Genomic DNA, 16,487 nt, shown 5'->3' with positions numbered 1-16,487 from the left:
GTACAGGTCTTCCTTTTCTTTGTGGTGGGTGAAATGTGGCAGAATTGAAATCACAACTACTTTACATTGGCTTCTTCTTTTTTTTTTTTTAGACAGTTTCTCTGTAGCTTTGGAGCCTGTCCTGGAACTACTACTGTAGACCTGGTTGGCCTCGAACTCACAGGGATCCACCTGCCTCTGCCTCCTGAGTGCTGGGATTAAAGGTGTGCACTACCACACCCGGCTTGTAATTATTTTTTTTTATTTCTTCTCTCACACAATACATCCCGACCACAGCCTCCCCTCCCTCTATTCCTCCCTTTCCCCTCCACTTTCCCTCCCCCCAGATCCACTGCCTCTCTGTTTCCCTTCAGAAAAGAACAGGCCTCCCAGGGATGTCAACCTAACACAGCGTAACAAGACGCAATAAGACTAGGAATAAACCTTCATATTAAGGCTGAACAAGGCAGCAGCCCAGTAGGAGAAAAGGGTCCCAAGAGCAGTGATGTCCACTCAAGGTCCCTTCCTGTTTTTCATGGTTTGATTGTTGAGTGGTTTTTGTTTTGTGGTGTTTTGTGGTGTGTGTGTGTGTGTCTGTGTGTGTCTGTGTAGTGTATAATGTGCACATGCCCATGAGAACACCCAGAGGTCACAAGAGAACATCCAGTGTCCTTCTGTATCACTTTCGGCCTTGTTCTAGAGACAAGCTTACTGAACCTGGAGTTCATCGTTTTTCCACTGGAGACCTGTGAGCCCTGGCAACCTTATCACTGCTGCCAGCATTGAGCTTACAAGTGTGTTCACCCATGCCCTCTTTTTCTGCAGGTGCCAGGGATTCAAACCCATGTACTTGCGTAGCAAGAGCTCTTACCCCTGAACCAAGCCCAGTTGCTTGGTTCTTTTCTTTGCTTAATTATATTCTATTTCCTAGATGTACCATGGATGCTGCTGTGTTGGACAATTATGAAAAAATTTCTATAAATATCCACATGGAAGATTTTCGTAGAAGTAATTGCAGCTCACTAGGGGTAACTACAAAGAAACATGACCACTAAATCATACAGTAAGACTATGCCTAGTTTTATGAGAAACCACTCAATTCTCCAAGTAGTGAACGAGATTTCCCATTACCTGCATCCTCTTTAACATTAGATGTTGTCAAGGTGCTGGGCTCACACCACTCCAGGAAGCATGTAGAGGGGTCTCTTTTTAATTTTTTAATTAAACTTGACATATGTGTATGTGTGACTATATTTGTATGTCATATGAGTGCAGCACCTGTAGAGGCCAGAAGGGGGCGTGGGATCCTTTGGAACCGGAGTTAAAGATGATTGTGGGCCATCCTAAGAGTGCTGGGAACCAAACCCAGGTGTTCTGCAAGCGCAGCAGGTTCTCTCACCACTGAATCATTTCCCCAGCCACGGAATAGTCCCAGGTGAAGAGTGTTAACAGGAGTAGAACATCCTCTGGCCTAAACGTGGGCAAAGGGCAAGATGTCTGGACTTGAAATTACCTCCCGTCTCAATCCGGCCCCAAGTTAGCAAGTGACCCCTGAAGAAAATTTCCAAAAATTTAATTACCTGATTCATTTTTTTTTTTTCTCAATTTAGACAGGGGCTGGAGAGATGGCTCAGCACTTAGTAGTACTTGCTGCCCTTGCAGAGGACCTGGGTTGGGTTCCCAGTACCCATATGGTGGTTCACAAGCACATGGAACTCCAGCTCCAGGAGATCCAATACCCTCTCCCGGCTTCTGAGGACACTGCACCCACATGCGTGTGTGCATGCACAAACACAAGTAAAATAAATCTTAAGCCGGGCGGCAGTGGTGCATGCCTTTAATCTCAGCACTCGGGTGGCAGTGCCAGGGGGATCTTTGTGAGTTCGAGGCCAGCCAGGGAGATCCAGGACAGACGCAAAGCTATATAGAGAAACCCTGTCTCCAAGAGGATCCCTGGGACTAGGGTAGCCAGCCTAGCAAATTGGTGAGTTCTAAGTTCAGTGAGGAACTCTGTCTCAAGAGAGTAAGTGGAAGAGCTGGAGAGATAGCTGACTGGATAAAGGGTTGACCATGCAAGAAGGAAAACCTGAATTTGAATGCCTGGGACTAAGTCTGGGTGTGGTGTGTTCGTGTAAAACCCCACTTCTTTTTCAGTGAAACGGAGAAGAGTTCTCAGCTGCTTGCAGGCCAGCTAGCCCACACCATGTGGTAGTGAATTGTCTCATGGTGAAGAATTGAAACTCAAGATTGTCTTCTGACCTCTGCATGTGCACTCACACTCATGCAGATGAGTGTGCACACATCACACACAAGTATAATGTGAGGAACATTGAAGAAGCTACCGACGATCAAGCTCTGGTTATACCAAGTACTGTGCACATACACTTACACATATTGTACACATGAACAGGTACACCCAGATACAAAAACCAAAAACTTGCTCTAATTAAAAGAAAATCATTTGTGTCCTCAAAAAAAGAGAGAGAGAGGAAATCCTATCTCAAAAAACTAAATAATCACTCATAAGTGGATTCTAGATATAAAATAAAGAACAATCAGACCACAACCCATAGAACCATGAAGGCTATATATATATATAGCATGGAGGTCCCTAGGACGACTGTGGCTTATAATAAATTTCGGTTTTACTCAATTATTGAAAAAAATAAAATAAAATAAAATTAAATTAAATTAAATAAATAAATAAATAAATCTTAAAAACAAACAAACAAATCAACAAAAAACAGATACAACCCAGGGTTGGGGGACACAGTCTATGTCTTTGGGAAGACTCTGTCACCATCTCATGAAATTCATCAAGTGTCCTTTATCTAGCCATTCACTTCTATGGGGGAGGGGTGTTTGTATCCCAAAGGGACCCTAGGCTCAGGCACAAGGCATGAAGGACAACGTTGATAGGACAACTTGTGTAGACCTTTTGGTGACTGGCAGGAGATTGCTGTAAGCCGATCCATATCCCCACGAGACATGCTTGGTAATAGCCCATTTAATCTCAGAATGTTTGACTTATTTAGGAATGGGGTTCGTGCAGGTGCATTTGTTGAAGTCACATTGAGGCAGCTGGTATGACACCTGTCCTTATTGGAACAGCAGAGGTAGAGACAGACATGCACAGAGGGAGGGCACCTCCAAGTCTGGGGCCATTGTGATGGTTTGGGTTTTTTTTTCAAGACAGGGTTTCTCTGGGTAGCTTTGGTGCTGTTCTGGATCTCGCTCTGTAGACCAGGCTGGCCTCAAACTCACAGAGATCCACCTGGCTCTGCCTCCTGAGTGCTGGAATTAAAGAAAGGCATGCACCACCACCGCCTGGCCCATTGTGGTGGTTTGAATGAAAATGGCCCCCAGAGGTTCATATATTTGTATGCTTAGTCCTCAGTTAATGAACTATTTGTAAGAAATACAAAGTAGCCGGGCAGTGGTGGCCCACACCTTTAATCCCAGCACTCGGGAGGCAGAGCCAGGCGGATCTCTGTGAGTTCGAGGCCAGCCTGGGCTACCTACCAAGTGAGCTCCAGGAAAGGCGCAAAGCTACGCAGAGAAACCCTGTCTCGAAAAACCAAAAAAAAAAAAAAGAAATACAAAGTACGGCCTTGATGGAGTAGGTGTGGTCTTGTTGGAGGTGTGTCAATAGGGGTGGGCTTTGAAGTTCAGTTTTAGTTTTGGTTTTTGGAGACAGGGTTTCTCTAGGTAGCACTGGCTGCCCTCGACCTCACTTGGTATACCAGGCTGGCCTCGAACTCAGAGATCTGCCTGCCTCTGCCTCCTGAGTGCTGGGATTAAACGCATGTGCTACCAGTGCCCGGTGGGGTTTGAGATTTTAAAAGCCTGTGCCAGGTCCAGTGTCTCTTTGCCTGCTGCCTTGGATCAGGATGTAAAGCTCTTAGCTACTGCTCCAGTGCCATGCCTGTCTGCTTCCCACCATGGTGATAACAGACTCACCCTCTGAAACTGCAAGCAAGCCCCTAATTTAATGCTTTTTTTTAGAGTTGCCCTGATCATGGTGTCTCTTCATAGCAATAGAACAGTAACTAAGACAGTCACCAAAGATTGTGAAGAGCCCCCAGAAACTCAAGATGAGCATGGGACAGAGCCTCCCCAAAGACTGAGAGGGACCTCCTCCCTACCTGGTCCTGTTTTTTCCTTGGATCTCTCTAGAATGGAGAGACTATCTGTGTGATGTTTTGGGATGACTGGTTCTGTAGGGACCTGTCCCAGTGGCAAGCTGCAGGAAGCCAACACAGAGTGAATGCTGGCGCACTTGTGTAATGATGTACCAGGGAGACAGACAAGATGGATGACTCCCAGCAGCACACATCTGCCGACAGGCTGGGCACTGTCACCAAGGAAGTCCTGGCTTTCCTTCAGGGTGCTGGTTTCCAGGCACCAATCACCTTATTAAACATTGGTGTATTATAACTGGGTCATTCTTTTGAAACCAGTCCAGGTTCCAAGAGGACCATGTGTCAATGTCTTTTATTTTATTTTTTATAAATTTATTGATTGTGTATACAGTGTCCTGCCTGCATGTATGCCTCCAAACCAGAAGAGGGCACCAGATCTTATAATAGGTGGTTGTAAGCCACCATGTGGTTGCTGGGAATTGAACTCAGGACCTCTGGAAGAGCAGCCAGTGCTCTTAACCTCCAAGCCATCTCTCCAGCCCCTTATATTATTTATTGGCTTTTTGAGACAGGATTTCTCTGTATAGCCCTGGCTGTCTTGGAACCTGGTGGGTAAGGGCTCTGATCTCTTCAGTCATTAAGGGATGATATTGGAGCTTCCAGTGGGGGAATGGGGGACACCAGTGACCGAGGGGCTAGCAGTCCCATGTGCATGGAGGAAGGAGACTGCATTATTAAGGGACCAATTTATGAACAATTCTATGTTCTGGCAAAGTTGACCCAGTCCTGTAACTACAGGGAATCAAAATTATGATGATTTGGCACTAAGGCTGTTTGTAGGAATGGTCAAGTCATTTTAGGACAGCCTAGTAATCTCAGCCCATTACCAAATGGCTGCCAACTACTGCCAGAATAAAAGGCAAAGCACATGGCCTAAATGGTGAAACAGCCAACCGAAGCAGCCATACAGGTCCTCGTGTGAGCCCCTCTGCATTGGGAGCTCCCGAGGTCGGCCCTACTATGTGCTTTCTTTGCAACTAAGCATTCGATTAATTTCTTGCTTTCCTGCTCATATTTTGTAAACCAAAGTTTCCTGTCCCAATTGCCCAGTCCCCAATAAACATACAGAGGCTTATATGAATTATAAATGCTTGGTCAATAGCTCAGGCTTGTTATTAACTAGCTCTCACAACTTAAATTAACCCATTTCTATTAATCTATGTATTGCCACGTGGCTCGTGGCTTTATCTGTCCTCTAGCATATTTTGCTTCTTGCAAGGCTGGTTGGCATCTCTCCTGACTCTGTCCTCCTTCTTCCCATCATTCTCAGTTTGGCTCTCCTGCCTAACTTCCTGCCCAGCTACTGGCCTGTCAGCTTTTTATTAACCAATGAAAGTAATACATATTCATAGTGTAGAAAAGATTGTTCCACAGCACACTTTATCTTTTTTTTCCTTTTTCTTTTCTTTTTTTTTTTTTTCAAGACAGAGTTTCTCTGTGTATCCTTGGATGTCCAGAACTAGAGCCACCTTATCTTTCTTTTCCCTTAAAATCCATGCTTATGGGGTTGGGGATTTAGCTCAGTGGTAGAGTGCTTGCCTAGCAAGTGCAAGACCCTGGGTTTGGTCCTCAGCTCTGAATTTAAAAAAAAAAAAAAAAGCCATGCTTATCAGCAGGGTGTGGTGGCGCACACCTTTAATCCCAGCATTTGGGAGGCAGAGGCAGGAGGATCTCTGTGAGTTCAATGCCAGCCTGGTTTACAAATCCAGTTTCAGGACAGCTAGGACTACACAGAGAAACCCTGTCTCGAAAAGCAAACAAACAAACAAATTTGTGCCTACAATCCATTGCCAGTATCACCAGCCACTGTTTTCTGAGCTCCAAATGAGTATGTAAGAGTAGGGACTAAGAGCACACACCTTGCCTTATACAAGTCTGAGACTATAAGCAGGAATTATAACATGACCAACGGAGAGTAGAACTCTATGAGTTTTGGCACAGCCTGTCCAGAGCTGGACACTGAAAGCTGTTGGGGAATATTATTTTAAGGTGTGTTACTTTTGTTTATGTTGCATTTGTTTAACTCTGTGAAGCTGTGTTACTGTGCCTGTGTAAAACGGCTGATGGTTTAATAAAGAGCTGAATGACCAATAGTGAGGCAGGAGAGAGAACTAGGCAGACCTGGCAGGCAGAGAGAATAAATAGAGGAGGAAGGAATGAGAGAGGAAAGAGAGGAGGACTTCAGGGGCCAGCCACTCAGCTACACAGCCAGACACGGAAAGAAGGAAAGAAAAAGTATTCAAGAACGGAGAAAGATAAAGGCCCCAAGGCCAAAGATAGACAGGACAATTTAAATTTAAGAAAAACTGGCTAGCAACAAGCCAAGCTAAGGCCGGGAATTTATAAATAAGAATAAGCCTCTGTGTGATTTATTTGGGAGCTGGGTGATGGGCCCCCTAAAGAGCCAAAATAAAAAAAACAAACAACCACAGAAAGCTGGTAGTGACACAGTGACATCACACACATAGACTTTTAGTTGGGCATGGTGGTGCACATCTGTAATTACAGCAGTCCGGATTCAGGATTGTAAGTTCGAGGCCAGCTTGGGATACACAGTGAGACTGTCTCGAAATGGGGTGAGGGGTGGAGGGGGTGAGATGAGCCATCAAGATGACTCATCGGAGAAAGGCACATGGCATGCAAGTCACAACCTGAGTTTGATCCCTGGAACACACAGGATGGAAGGACAGAGCGTGCTCTGCCGAGGCTTCCTCTGACCTCTACACATGCACTGTGATATTTGCACCCACACACATTAACAACCAAAATTGAAACAAACAAAAGGGCAATTAAAAAAATATTGCAGCTGGGAATATAGCTGAGTGGTGGGCGGGACACTCGCCTCACATGCCCTTAATCCCCACTACTGGGTTTTTGTTTTTTAAAGTTCGCTGGATGTAGTGGTGCACATCTGTAATTCCAGCACTTGGGAGGTAGAGGCAGTTCAAGGTAACCCTTGACTATACAGCAAGTTTGAGGTCAGAGTGGGCTATGTGAAATCTTGCCTCAAAATAGTAATTGTAACGTTTCTCTTTCATTAAGCAATGTGTACTTTTAGAAAGGAAGACCATGGACAGTTTGAGTGTCCCACAGAAGTAGAACATAGAAATTGTAAAACACTTAGAGACCACAGCCAGTCCAGTCAGGACTGATGTCCTGTGGTAGAGCATTAGCCTAGCTCAGTGGTTCTCAACCTTCCTAGTGCTGCCATCTTTTAATATAGTTCCTCATGTTGTGGTGACCACCAATGATAAAATTTTTAAAGATTTATTTATTATGTATACAGCATGTATGACTACAGGCCAGAAGAGGGCACCAGATCCCATTACAGATGGGTGTGAGGTACCATTTGGTTCCTGGGAATTGAACTCAGGACCTCTGGAAGAGCAGTCAGTACTCTTAACCTCTGAGCCATCTCTCCAGCCCCTGATAAAATTATTTTCATTACTACTTCATAACTGTAATTTTGCTACTGTTGCGAATCATAATATAAATATCTGTGTTTTCTGATGGTCTTAGGCAACCCCTGTGACAGGGTCATTCGACCCCAAAGGGGTCAGGGACCCATGGGTTGAGAAACACTGGCCTAGCCCAACCAAGGCCCTAGGTTCAACAGAAGAGGTGAAAGTTGCCCATGATAAAGCAGAGCACGAACATGGGCACACCTTGGCCTGATGTACAGAACTGGTCAAACTGATCTATGGTCCATCCATGCTGTGGATGACTATGCATGGGGGAGGGGCTTAGACATGTCAGGGAAAGAAAAAAGCCAATGTTACCTACAAACCAGCTACCGGCTTACTGGTCCAGGCTGACTCTAGGAGTCAGCTTGCAAGCACCCTTCCCTAGAAACCGGAGGCCCATTTTCTGTGCCTGGAGGATCGACAGCAGGGCCTGGTCATCTCCACACGACCACCTTACTGGGTGCAGTCTGTTATGTGACAAAACTTCCTGGGGAGACATAACACACACATCTATTCACTCCAGATACAGAACCCACAACAGACCAAACTTTACGGATACTACCAGAGTCCAGCTTAGTGAACTAATGAGTTTTTATTGGGGTTACTTACAGGAATATGGGTGAGGGGTTCCTTAGAAAAGCGGAAATGACTCACACAGCTGCAGCCTCAAAGCCCACTCCCAGTGTGGGTGACAGCTCACAAAGCGGGGAACCCGGAGCACACTGCATGGCCTGTAGGCAGAATCAACAGGTTTGGGGAGTGTCCTTTCCAGATGTCTCGGGTGGTCTAAACCTCTCCCAGGAAGCTTGGCTGGTTTCTGCTTCTTCCAGGCAGCTGGTGAGGTCTGAGTCTTTGCAGCTAAGTTTTCTTCCCTCTAAGGAGCACTCAGCTTTTATGGCTTACTGTGGCGGGGAGGGGGGCCTAGTGAATCTGATTCGTTTCAGGGACTTCCTAAAGCTGTTTTGAGATGCTCACTTTCCTGCTTAAGGAGCTTCCTGCAAGATGAAATGTTTAATGTCAGAGGACACTGTTACACAACACAGTCTGCATATGGACTCTATCTCCACCCCTAGGGCAACCCCTGCCTGTATTACCTACGTGTTAGAAACAAACTCCTGGTTTGAGACAGTACAGCATACAATGGAGTCCTTGTCTCCCCAAAGAGGTCAGTTTCCAGTCGTGGTTTATACAATACCACCACCAATGGACTCCATAAAACAGGCTGATTCACAGGCTCCAGCCAGCCTTACTGGTTGTCTTAACCTGTAGCCAGCCATTTAAGTCTCCAGTGACTTCTAGGTGCCACATCTGAACAACCCTTTAAGGCGTAAGTCAGGTCTATCTGCCCCAGGACTCCCGCGCCAAGCCTCTTCCCAGACCAATGGCACTTTGTAGGGGACTAGATTCCAGGGACGGCTTCAGAGGACCCCACCTTCTAACCCAAACACACCCTAAGTGACTCTCAGGCTGCTGGAACAAAGCCACTGCTCCTCAGGTCACTGAGCACTGCTTGGCACTGAGAACCAACTATCTGTGCCTGGCCCAGGTCCTAAAGTGTGAGGTCCCTACCCACCTAGACAGCACCAATCTCACCTGTTTATGGCCGGTACCCCAACTGTCCAGTCATCTCCCTGCTGCCTAAAGCTGGGTCAAATGAACCAGAGTGGATCACGAACCCATAGCATACCAATGGTGTGATAAAATTCTGTTCTCAAGGTGGTGGTGCATGTGTTTAAGCCCAGCACTTGGGAGGCAGAGGCAGGCAGATCAGAGTTCAAGGCCAGCCTGGTCTACAAAGCAAATTCCAGGACAGCCAGGGCTGTTACACAGAGAAACTGTCTCAAACAAAAATTCTGCTCTCTAATCTGTCTCTGGTTCCCCAAAGAGCAGTAATAAACCATGGGATGTCAGTGACCCAAGATCTTAGCCCTCATGGCACACTGAATTCACTGTAAATTCACCACCATGTAGGCTAGGGCTGAGGGGAGGATCCAGTGATGTCTACATCAGGGATGTGTGAGATGCTCAACAGGTTGGAGGCCTTAGAGGGGAGGGTACACAGTAGCTACAGGAACCTCGGGAAGTCTGAGCTTCCTATGTGGTCCTACTAGCTGTGAATGGTGAGAGCCATTGTCTAGATGGCTAGGTGCCTTTCATCACCCAGCTCCACCTCAAGTTCAAGAGTAAAAGGTACCGAGACAATTCAGGACTTGACAGTATTGCTTCCAGCTCGGGTTTGATACAGTGCAGCTTTAACTGGGGAGAGTGACTGTTCTCCTGGCTGACAGTTATTCTGTTTCATACCAACAAGCCCACAGCAGGCTTCTACCCAGTTCTTACCTCCCGTGTGTCCCTGGCTGCATCTACCAGAGCCAATGCAAGCAGTTCTAGGCTACTTCAGGTAGAGAGTGAAGCTCTTCTCCATGCTCCATATTGGTTCAAGAAAACCTCCCAAAGCCCCCAGAATAGACTATTTCTTCAATAGTTGACTTTCCAGCTTCTCAGTGACCTTGTACAGTAACTGATTAGTTTGAAGCAATCTATTCAGGGATGCTTTTAAAATGGGAGAGAATTTTCCCCACATGTAAAAACCAAACAGGCAGACAGTGGTGGCACATGCCTTTAAAGCTAACCCTCAGAAGGTAGAGGCAGGCAGACCTGTTGAATTGAGGCCATCCTGGTCTATAAAGTTCTGGAACAGACAGGGCTACACAGAGAAACCCTGTCTGGAAAAGCCAAAAACAAAACAAAAAACTGGATACAATCACACCCCTAAAATAATGTGATCTCTGCTATTTGGCAGATCAAACCTCAAGTCCTTAAAAAACTAACAAAGAAAAGAAAAAAGCCATTCACTACTCCTACAGCAAACACTAGAGATGACTCAGAAAACTTAGGCAAAGCAGAATATATATTTTCAACAGTTCTTCCAATAAATAACATAAATCCTCTATACTCTGGTTAAACACATGTTAAGTAGTAGCTCCTAAGTTTAACTGTTACAACAATCAGTCTTGGGTATTTGCATTCTACATCAGGTTTCACATTGTATTAATTCAAGAGATCTAATCCCAGTTGGGGGAGGGTCTTCACCTGACTGTAGCACAGCATATACATCACATTCCATCTTGAAATCAGTAAAAGCTGGTGCACAGTATACCTTCTTTTCACCCTCCCCATATGAAGTGACTCGGCCTTCTTTGGAAAGAAACAAAGTAACTAAGGGTATTCCACCCTTTAAGAACTTTGTAGACTGGACTAGCAGGGCCCACAGAATGGCTTATTTTAAATACATCTAATCACAACATAGTTCTGAAGGGACCACACACACCTAAGAAAAAGGCCCACCCTGCTCTTCAGTGGTACTCCTCCCTATTCCAGCCACTTCCTTTCCTGTCTATAAACAATGTCTGGAAAAATCAGATGCTATGCCACAGCCTACCTACCATGAACACTTAAGGCTGGGCTCTCTATGAAGTTCTGGAACTCGCTCTGTAGACTAGGTTGGCCTTGAACTGAGATCCTCCTGCCCCTAGCTCGTGAGTGCTGAGACCACTCGAAAACAGGTTAACATCTTAGAGAACCAACATGAGACATCTCAGAAACCCCTCAAGCCTCCATCAAATGCAGTTCTACCTTCTTAGACTAAACACACTTAACATCTTCAAACAAGCTCTTCTCTTAGGTCAAACTACCTATCAAACTGCAGGCAGGGCAGATATGCTGGCTGAGTCACAGTCTTTACACCTCTAACAGGAGTTAGGTCATGACAGGATCCAAACGGTTGACAAGGTAGGCACAGGGACATAGCTGAATGGACCTCAGGTAATAAGCAAAGGCGTCTGCAACAAGCATCCTTACGTTGGTTTTAAAATGCTTATAAACAAGGGATGATTCACTTGTTTAGATTATTTGAAATACAACTTTATTCTGATTCTAAACAAAAAGAATGGGAATGACAGTAACAAACAAGATTTCACCACTAACTGAATAGTGTGATGGGACTGTAGCAGTCTTATTTTTGAAATTCAGGAAGGAAACAACTGTGTTCCAAACAGCTAAATATGCAAGTCCAAAAAAAATGAAGGTATGTTTTAACTGCCACATTCACTCGAAGCCCATTCATCTCCTTCAGCATCCCAATGAAGTACACGATCTGCTTAGCTAAATAAGGTGGCACACACGCTGCACCGCTGACGTCACAGGACAGTTGCCTATAAAACTAGACTTCTGACTCAGGGCTCCAGCTTCACGTTCTCACAGGTCATCATCCTCGTCCGGGAGGGCAGTCGTTTGAGCAACCTGGAGCAAGAAACAGAAAAGAAAACACTCAAGATCAAAACGCCATGACCAAGTCAAACCTAAATACTAACTCTAATGGGGCTGGAAGATGGCTCATCAGTTAAGAGCACTGCTAGCTCTTGATGACCAGGGTTTGATTCCAAGCATGGCTGTGAGGATCCAAGGCCAGAAGCTTATGACCTCTGCAGGCACCAGGCAGACACACATGAAGGCAAGACACCCATACTTGTAAGAAAAATTGAAAAGGACAAATACCTCTAAATCATGCTCATATTGTGCTGCCAAAGCTGGGTCCATGACCACCTCAGGAGGGGCAAGAGCAGGCATGGCAACAAACTCCAAATTAGGGTCTCCAATGAGCTTTCTGGCAAGCCAGAGGAAAGGCTTTTCAAAGTTGTAGTTACTTTTGGCAGAAATATCATAGTACTGTTTAAAACAAAAAGAAATTTATGTTTAAAAAGTCCCGTTAGTAATCACCGTAAGTAATCCACACAAAACACACATTGGTCCCACATGACACGTGTACCTTACACACAATATTTTCTAAGAATGATTCAATAAATTATCAACATACCTGAAGGTTCTTCTTTCGGTGGAAGACAATAGATTTTGCCTTCACTTTTCTGTCCTTGATATCCACTTTATTGCCACACAATACAATGGGGATGTTTTCACACACACGCACCAGATCTCTATGCCAGTTAGGTACATTCTTGTAAGTGACTCTTGATGTTACATCAAACATTATAATGGCACACTGGGCTGAAAACATTCAAGGGATTGAGATGTCTTAGTCTACTGCAGCATTATCATCTTAGGCCTGCCTCTTCCGATCCACCCACTCTATCCCAATACTAAAAAAAAAAAAAAAAAAAAAAAAACAGACTATAATCCAAGGCACTAATTCCAATTCCTGTTCACATGAAAGCTCAAATGTCAAGACCTATTGACTCCATCAACTGCCTTCTCCCCACTCTTCTGGATATCTAATCACAACCAACACCCCCTCCTCACCCAAGTTTGTCACAGGTAAAATATCAGCATTCTAGAGGACCTCCTATACAGTGAGGAGGACCTACGCATAAAAACTCTGCCACCTAGAGATAGAGTCTTTAAATGGCTAATGAGAACTATGCCTGACTTAAAGGAACAGCGAAATACAGTTAAAGAGGCAGAAAAAGTACAGTCCAATTTTCTGGTTAAAAAGTTTCAATTGAAAAGCAGAAAAAAAAAAAGTTTCGCTGGGCGGTGGTGGTGGCCCACGCCTTTAATCCCAGCACTCGGGAGGCTGAGCAAGGCGGATCTCTGTGAGTTAGGTCAGTCTGGTCTACAGAGTGAGATCCAGGACAGGAACCAAAACTACACAGAGAAACCCTGTCTGGAAAAACAACAAAACAAAACAAAAAAACCACGAAAAAGAAAAAAGTTTCAATTCAGGGATCGACACCTTCGTGTCTTTACATGCTAAAAGACAGCAAGAAATCAAAGAATTTCCAATGATTTTTCAGGCTAGTAAGAACGCAGAATATTTTTCATTCATTTGTCTTTAACCATCCAACAGGCCCTTTTCCTTAAAATATCTCTATTACTTTCAAGGAGAAGAGTAAAAGTTAGACCAATTCACACGGCAGAGCATGTCCCCCACATGTGAGAGAGGGCCTGGCTCCTGGGGCTGAAGCTGGGTTTTAGTAACTGGCCTAATGGCTACCTTTTTTTTTTTTTTTTAAAGTGATGGGAACATTCACGGATAACCACTGCTCATGTATCTGGATCTAAGTTTTGAAAACCAAAAAGCGACCCTACAGCTCCCCTGCCTCCTGTTGAGTTGTAAAGACACACAGCCTACCCTAAACCATGCCTAGCATGACACAGCATGCGATCGAATGACACCAACGGACGACTCGAATAAAAAAAAAAAAACCATCTCCTAGCCACTCAAACGAGGTCGCCTCCCTGGGAAGGGACGCGTCTCCCATCTTCCTCCCGTCCTAAGTCACCAGGCAACGGCCGGATCCCGGGCTGCTTCCCCCCCCACCCCCCACGCAGGCACATGTCCCCAAGGCCAGGCCCACTTCCGCAGGACCTCACCTTGGATGTAGTAGCCATCGCGCAGGCCTCCGAACTTCTCCTGGCCGGCCGTGTCCCACACGTTGAACTTGATGGGCCCTCTGTTGGTATGGAAGACGAGCGGGTGCACCTCCACGCCCAGGGTGGCTGCGGGGGACGGGGAGGCAGGGTCAGCCATGCCCGACCGGCGGCGACTCCCACCCCCATCCCCCCCACCGCCGCCGCCGCCGCCCGCAGCAGCCGCGCAGCCCCGCCGCACCTACCTACATACTTCTTCTCGAACTCGCCCGTCAAGTGGCGCTTCACGAACGTCGTCTTCCCGGTGCCGCCGTCGCCCACCAGGACGAGCTACAGGAGGGGGAAGGCAGCGTGAGCGGCCCGGTTCCCTCCCGCCATGCTGTCTGTCCTCCCGACCTCCCCTCTGGCTCGCCCGCCCGCCCGCTGGGCCGTCCGGGCCGTCCGCACACGCACCTTGAACTGGACCTGCGGCTCTCCCTGGGCGGCCATCGCGGCGATCCTGCGGGAGAGAGCGGCTGCGGCACGTGCGCCCCACAAAGGCCGCGGCCGGGAAGAGCGCGCGGGAAGGCGGGGACGCGGCGTGAGACGGTGTTGGGGGGGGGAGGGAAGGGTTGGGAAGGGAAAGCTGGCTGAGAAGCCCCGGGGCGCTGCCCGCTCGTTCTCCCCACCGCCGCCGCCCCGCGCCCACCCGAAGGGAACCCCCGCCGCCGCCGCCGCCGCCCGCGCCCGCCCCGATCCTCCCCGGCCCCGCCGCTACCTTCCAGCAAGAGCCTCCGCGCCTGTCCGACTGAAGCTGGAAAGATGGCGGAAGCGCGATTCAAATGCCGGAGACGCAGCGGACGCCGGCGCGCGGAGGGGGCGGGGCCTGGAGGGGGCGGAGCAACGGCGCCGCGCCCAACCACGCGGCCCGCGCGCGCGCGCGCGCACGCCCTCACGGCGGGGGGGAGGGGAGGGGCCTCCCGACTCGGCCGATCCGTCTGAACGCGGGAGGCTGGCGCGATGGGGGGGGGGGCGGGGTCACGTGGTGCGGGCGAGCGGGGACGCGCACGCACGCAGAGCTGGAGGTCTTCGTGAGCCGGCGCCGAGCGCGGGCTCCCGCGCGCATGCGCTCACTGCGGGAGCCCTCTCCACCCTCCACCCTCTCACGTCACGTGGGCGGCGGCGTAGACCCGGGCCTCGTGGGCGGGAAAGGCGGGTGCGGCCTCTCTGTCGCTTGCCCGCTGATGAGCGGGCACCGCCCGACCTTCGTCCCCCGCGTCCAGTGTCCACAGACGCGCTGGACCTCGCGGGCGGAGGATCGCTGAGGTCTCGTGGCCGGCCTCCGCAGAATGAATGAAGGAGTGAATGAATGAGGGCGCGCGTGCCCGCCACCCGGCTTGCGTCAGTTTGCTCAGGCGGCTACGCGTGCGACGGATGGACGCGGCCTGGCTTGACAGGCTTGGGGTCCTGCAGGCCCTAGCAAGGGCACAGACCCTGAGGATGGGGCGGGATGCAGTTGGGGGGCCGTCCATGCGTTCTGCACCCCGGGACCCCTCCTCTGTTGCGTGGCCGAGGTGGATAATTCATTACTCAGAAGATAATCCACCCAGGTTCCCTCCTGAGCACCAAGTGACCAGGGAGGGATCCTCCCAGGCCTGGGAAAACAAGTTAGATTGGGCCTGCTGGGAGCCAAGTTCCACTCCCCAAAGCACCAGCAAATACAAGTGCTGCTGGGAAAATGGAAAATACATCTCTGATGACCACAGCTTGTGGCCCTGCTGTTATTTTGTACTTACGCAGTTTAAAAAGAGCCAGCACGGGCCTTGCTTAGGCTTGCAGGTGCAGGGCTAGCCTAGGCAATTTAGGGAGCTTGATAGCAGACCAATAAGAAAATAGATGACATCCATTTTATTATAGTTAGGTAGATCCGGGAAGGATAATGTTGGGTAAAACAGTGAATGGAAGAAGGGAAAGTGGTTGTGTGTGGTACAAAACAAAACAAAAACCGACTACATAACCTTAACATAGTGTGTATGTAATGGGCTGGCAATTATATATTTATAAAAATACAAAATTACTATGTTCTTGGGTATGTGAATCTTAAATTGGCTACATTGCCTGATTCCAGTTCTTGCTTTAGGTTGTTGATAAAAGCAGCAGCGTCTGCTGGGGAGTAAGATCCCCAGTGACCCTCTCTCTCCCATGGAGAGCTCACCAGGAAGTTTCCTGTCCTAGCATCCTGCCTCCTGAATGTCATCATTAAGTGGGCTGGGTTGTGTTACCAACTGGTCCAAGCTTAGAATTTAAAGAGCCTCCTCCTCCTCCTAGGAAACAGGAAAACAAGAAAATACACCTGAGTGAGCTCAGGCGATGCTTTCTCTGCCAGCACTGTCCAGACTCGCAGCTGCGAGCTGCTCCCTAGTTTACAGAGACACTTGTCTCTGCCATCCAGCGTGAACTGCAAACCCAGACTTAG

The 16,487-nt window shown here is 47.9% G+C and overlaps 1 protein-coding gene across 2 annotated transcripts; it reads right to left on the bottom strand.

Annotated features, from left to right (window-relative positions):
- Positions 1–11,544: 11,544 nt before the first annotated feature.
- Ran (RAN, member RAS oncogene family) lies at positions 11,545–14,907 on the bottom strand. 2 transcript variants are annotated; one of them, XM_076561265.1, is made up of 7 exons: positions 14,790–14,907; positions 14,486–14,531; positions 14,278–14,362; positions 14,036–14,161; positions 12,522–12,709; positions 12,203–12,373; positions 11,545–11,947 (listed from the first exon to the last, which is right to left on the bottom strand). In XM_076561265.1, the coding sequence occupies exons 2-7, from the start codon at positions 14,519–14,521 to the stop codon at positions 11,903–11,905; spliced, it is 651 nt and encodes a 216-aa protein (XP_076417380.1). In that variant the 5' UTR covers positions 14,522–14,531; positions 14,790–14,907; the 3' UTR covers positions 11,545–11,902. The 2 variants fall into 2 exon arrangements, with proteins under 2 accessions (XP_076417380.1, XP_076417381.1); XM_076561266.1 differs by having other exon boundaries at positions 14,486–14,547; positions 14,790–14,871.
- Positions 14,908–16,487: the final 1,580 nt, after the last annotated feature.

This window comes from Peromyscus maniculatus, chromosome 23 (assembly GCF_049852395.1).
Source record: "Peromyscus maniculatus bairdii isolate BWxNUB_F1_BW_parent chromosome 23, HU_Pman_BW_mat_3.1, whole genome shotgun sequence".
Lineage (NCBI taxonomy): Eukaryota > Metazoa > Chordata > Mammalia > Rodentia > Cricetidae > Peromyscus > Peromyscus maniculatus.
Note: the sequence above shows the minus strand (reverse complement) of the source record. Positions and strands in the feature narration are given on the sequence as shown.

Coding starts and splice junctions, on each gene's coding strand:
- Ran (XM_076561265.1), bottom strand. CDS start 14,521: ATGGCCGCCCAGGGAGAGCCGCAGGTCCAGTTCAAG. Junction 14,363..14,485: donor AGCCGCAGGTCCAGTTCAAG/GTGCGTGTGCGG, acceptor CCCCTCCTGTAG/CTCGTCCTGGTGGGCGACGG. Junction 11,948..12,202: donor AATATGAGCATGATTTAGAG/GTATTTGTCCTT, acceptor TTCTTGCTCCAG/GTTGCTCAAACGACTGCCCT.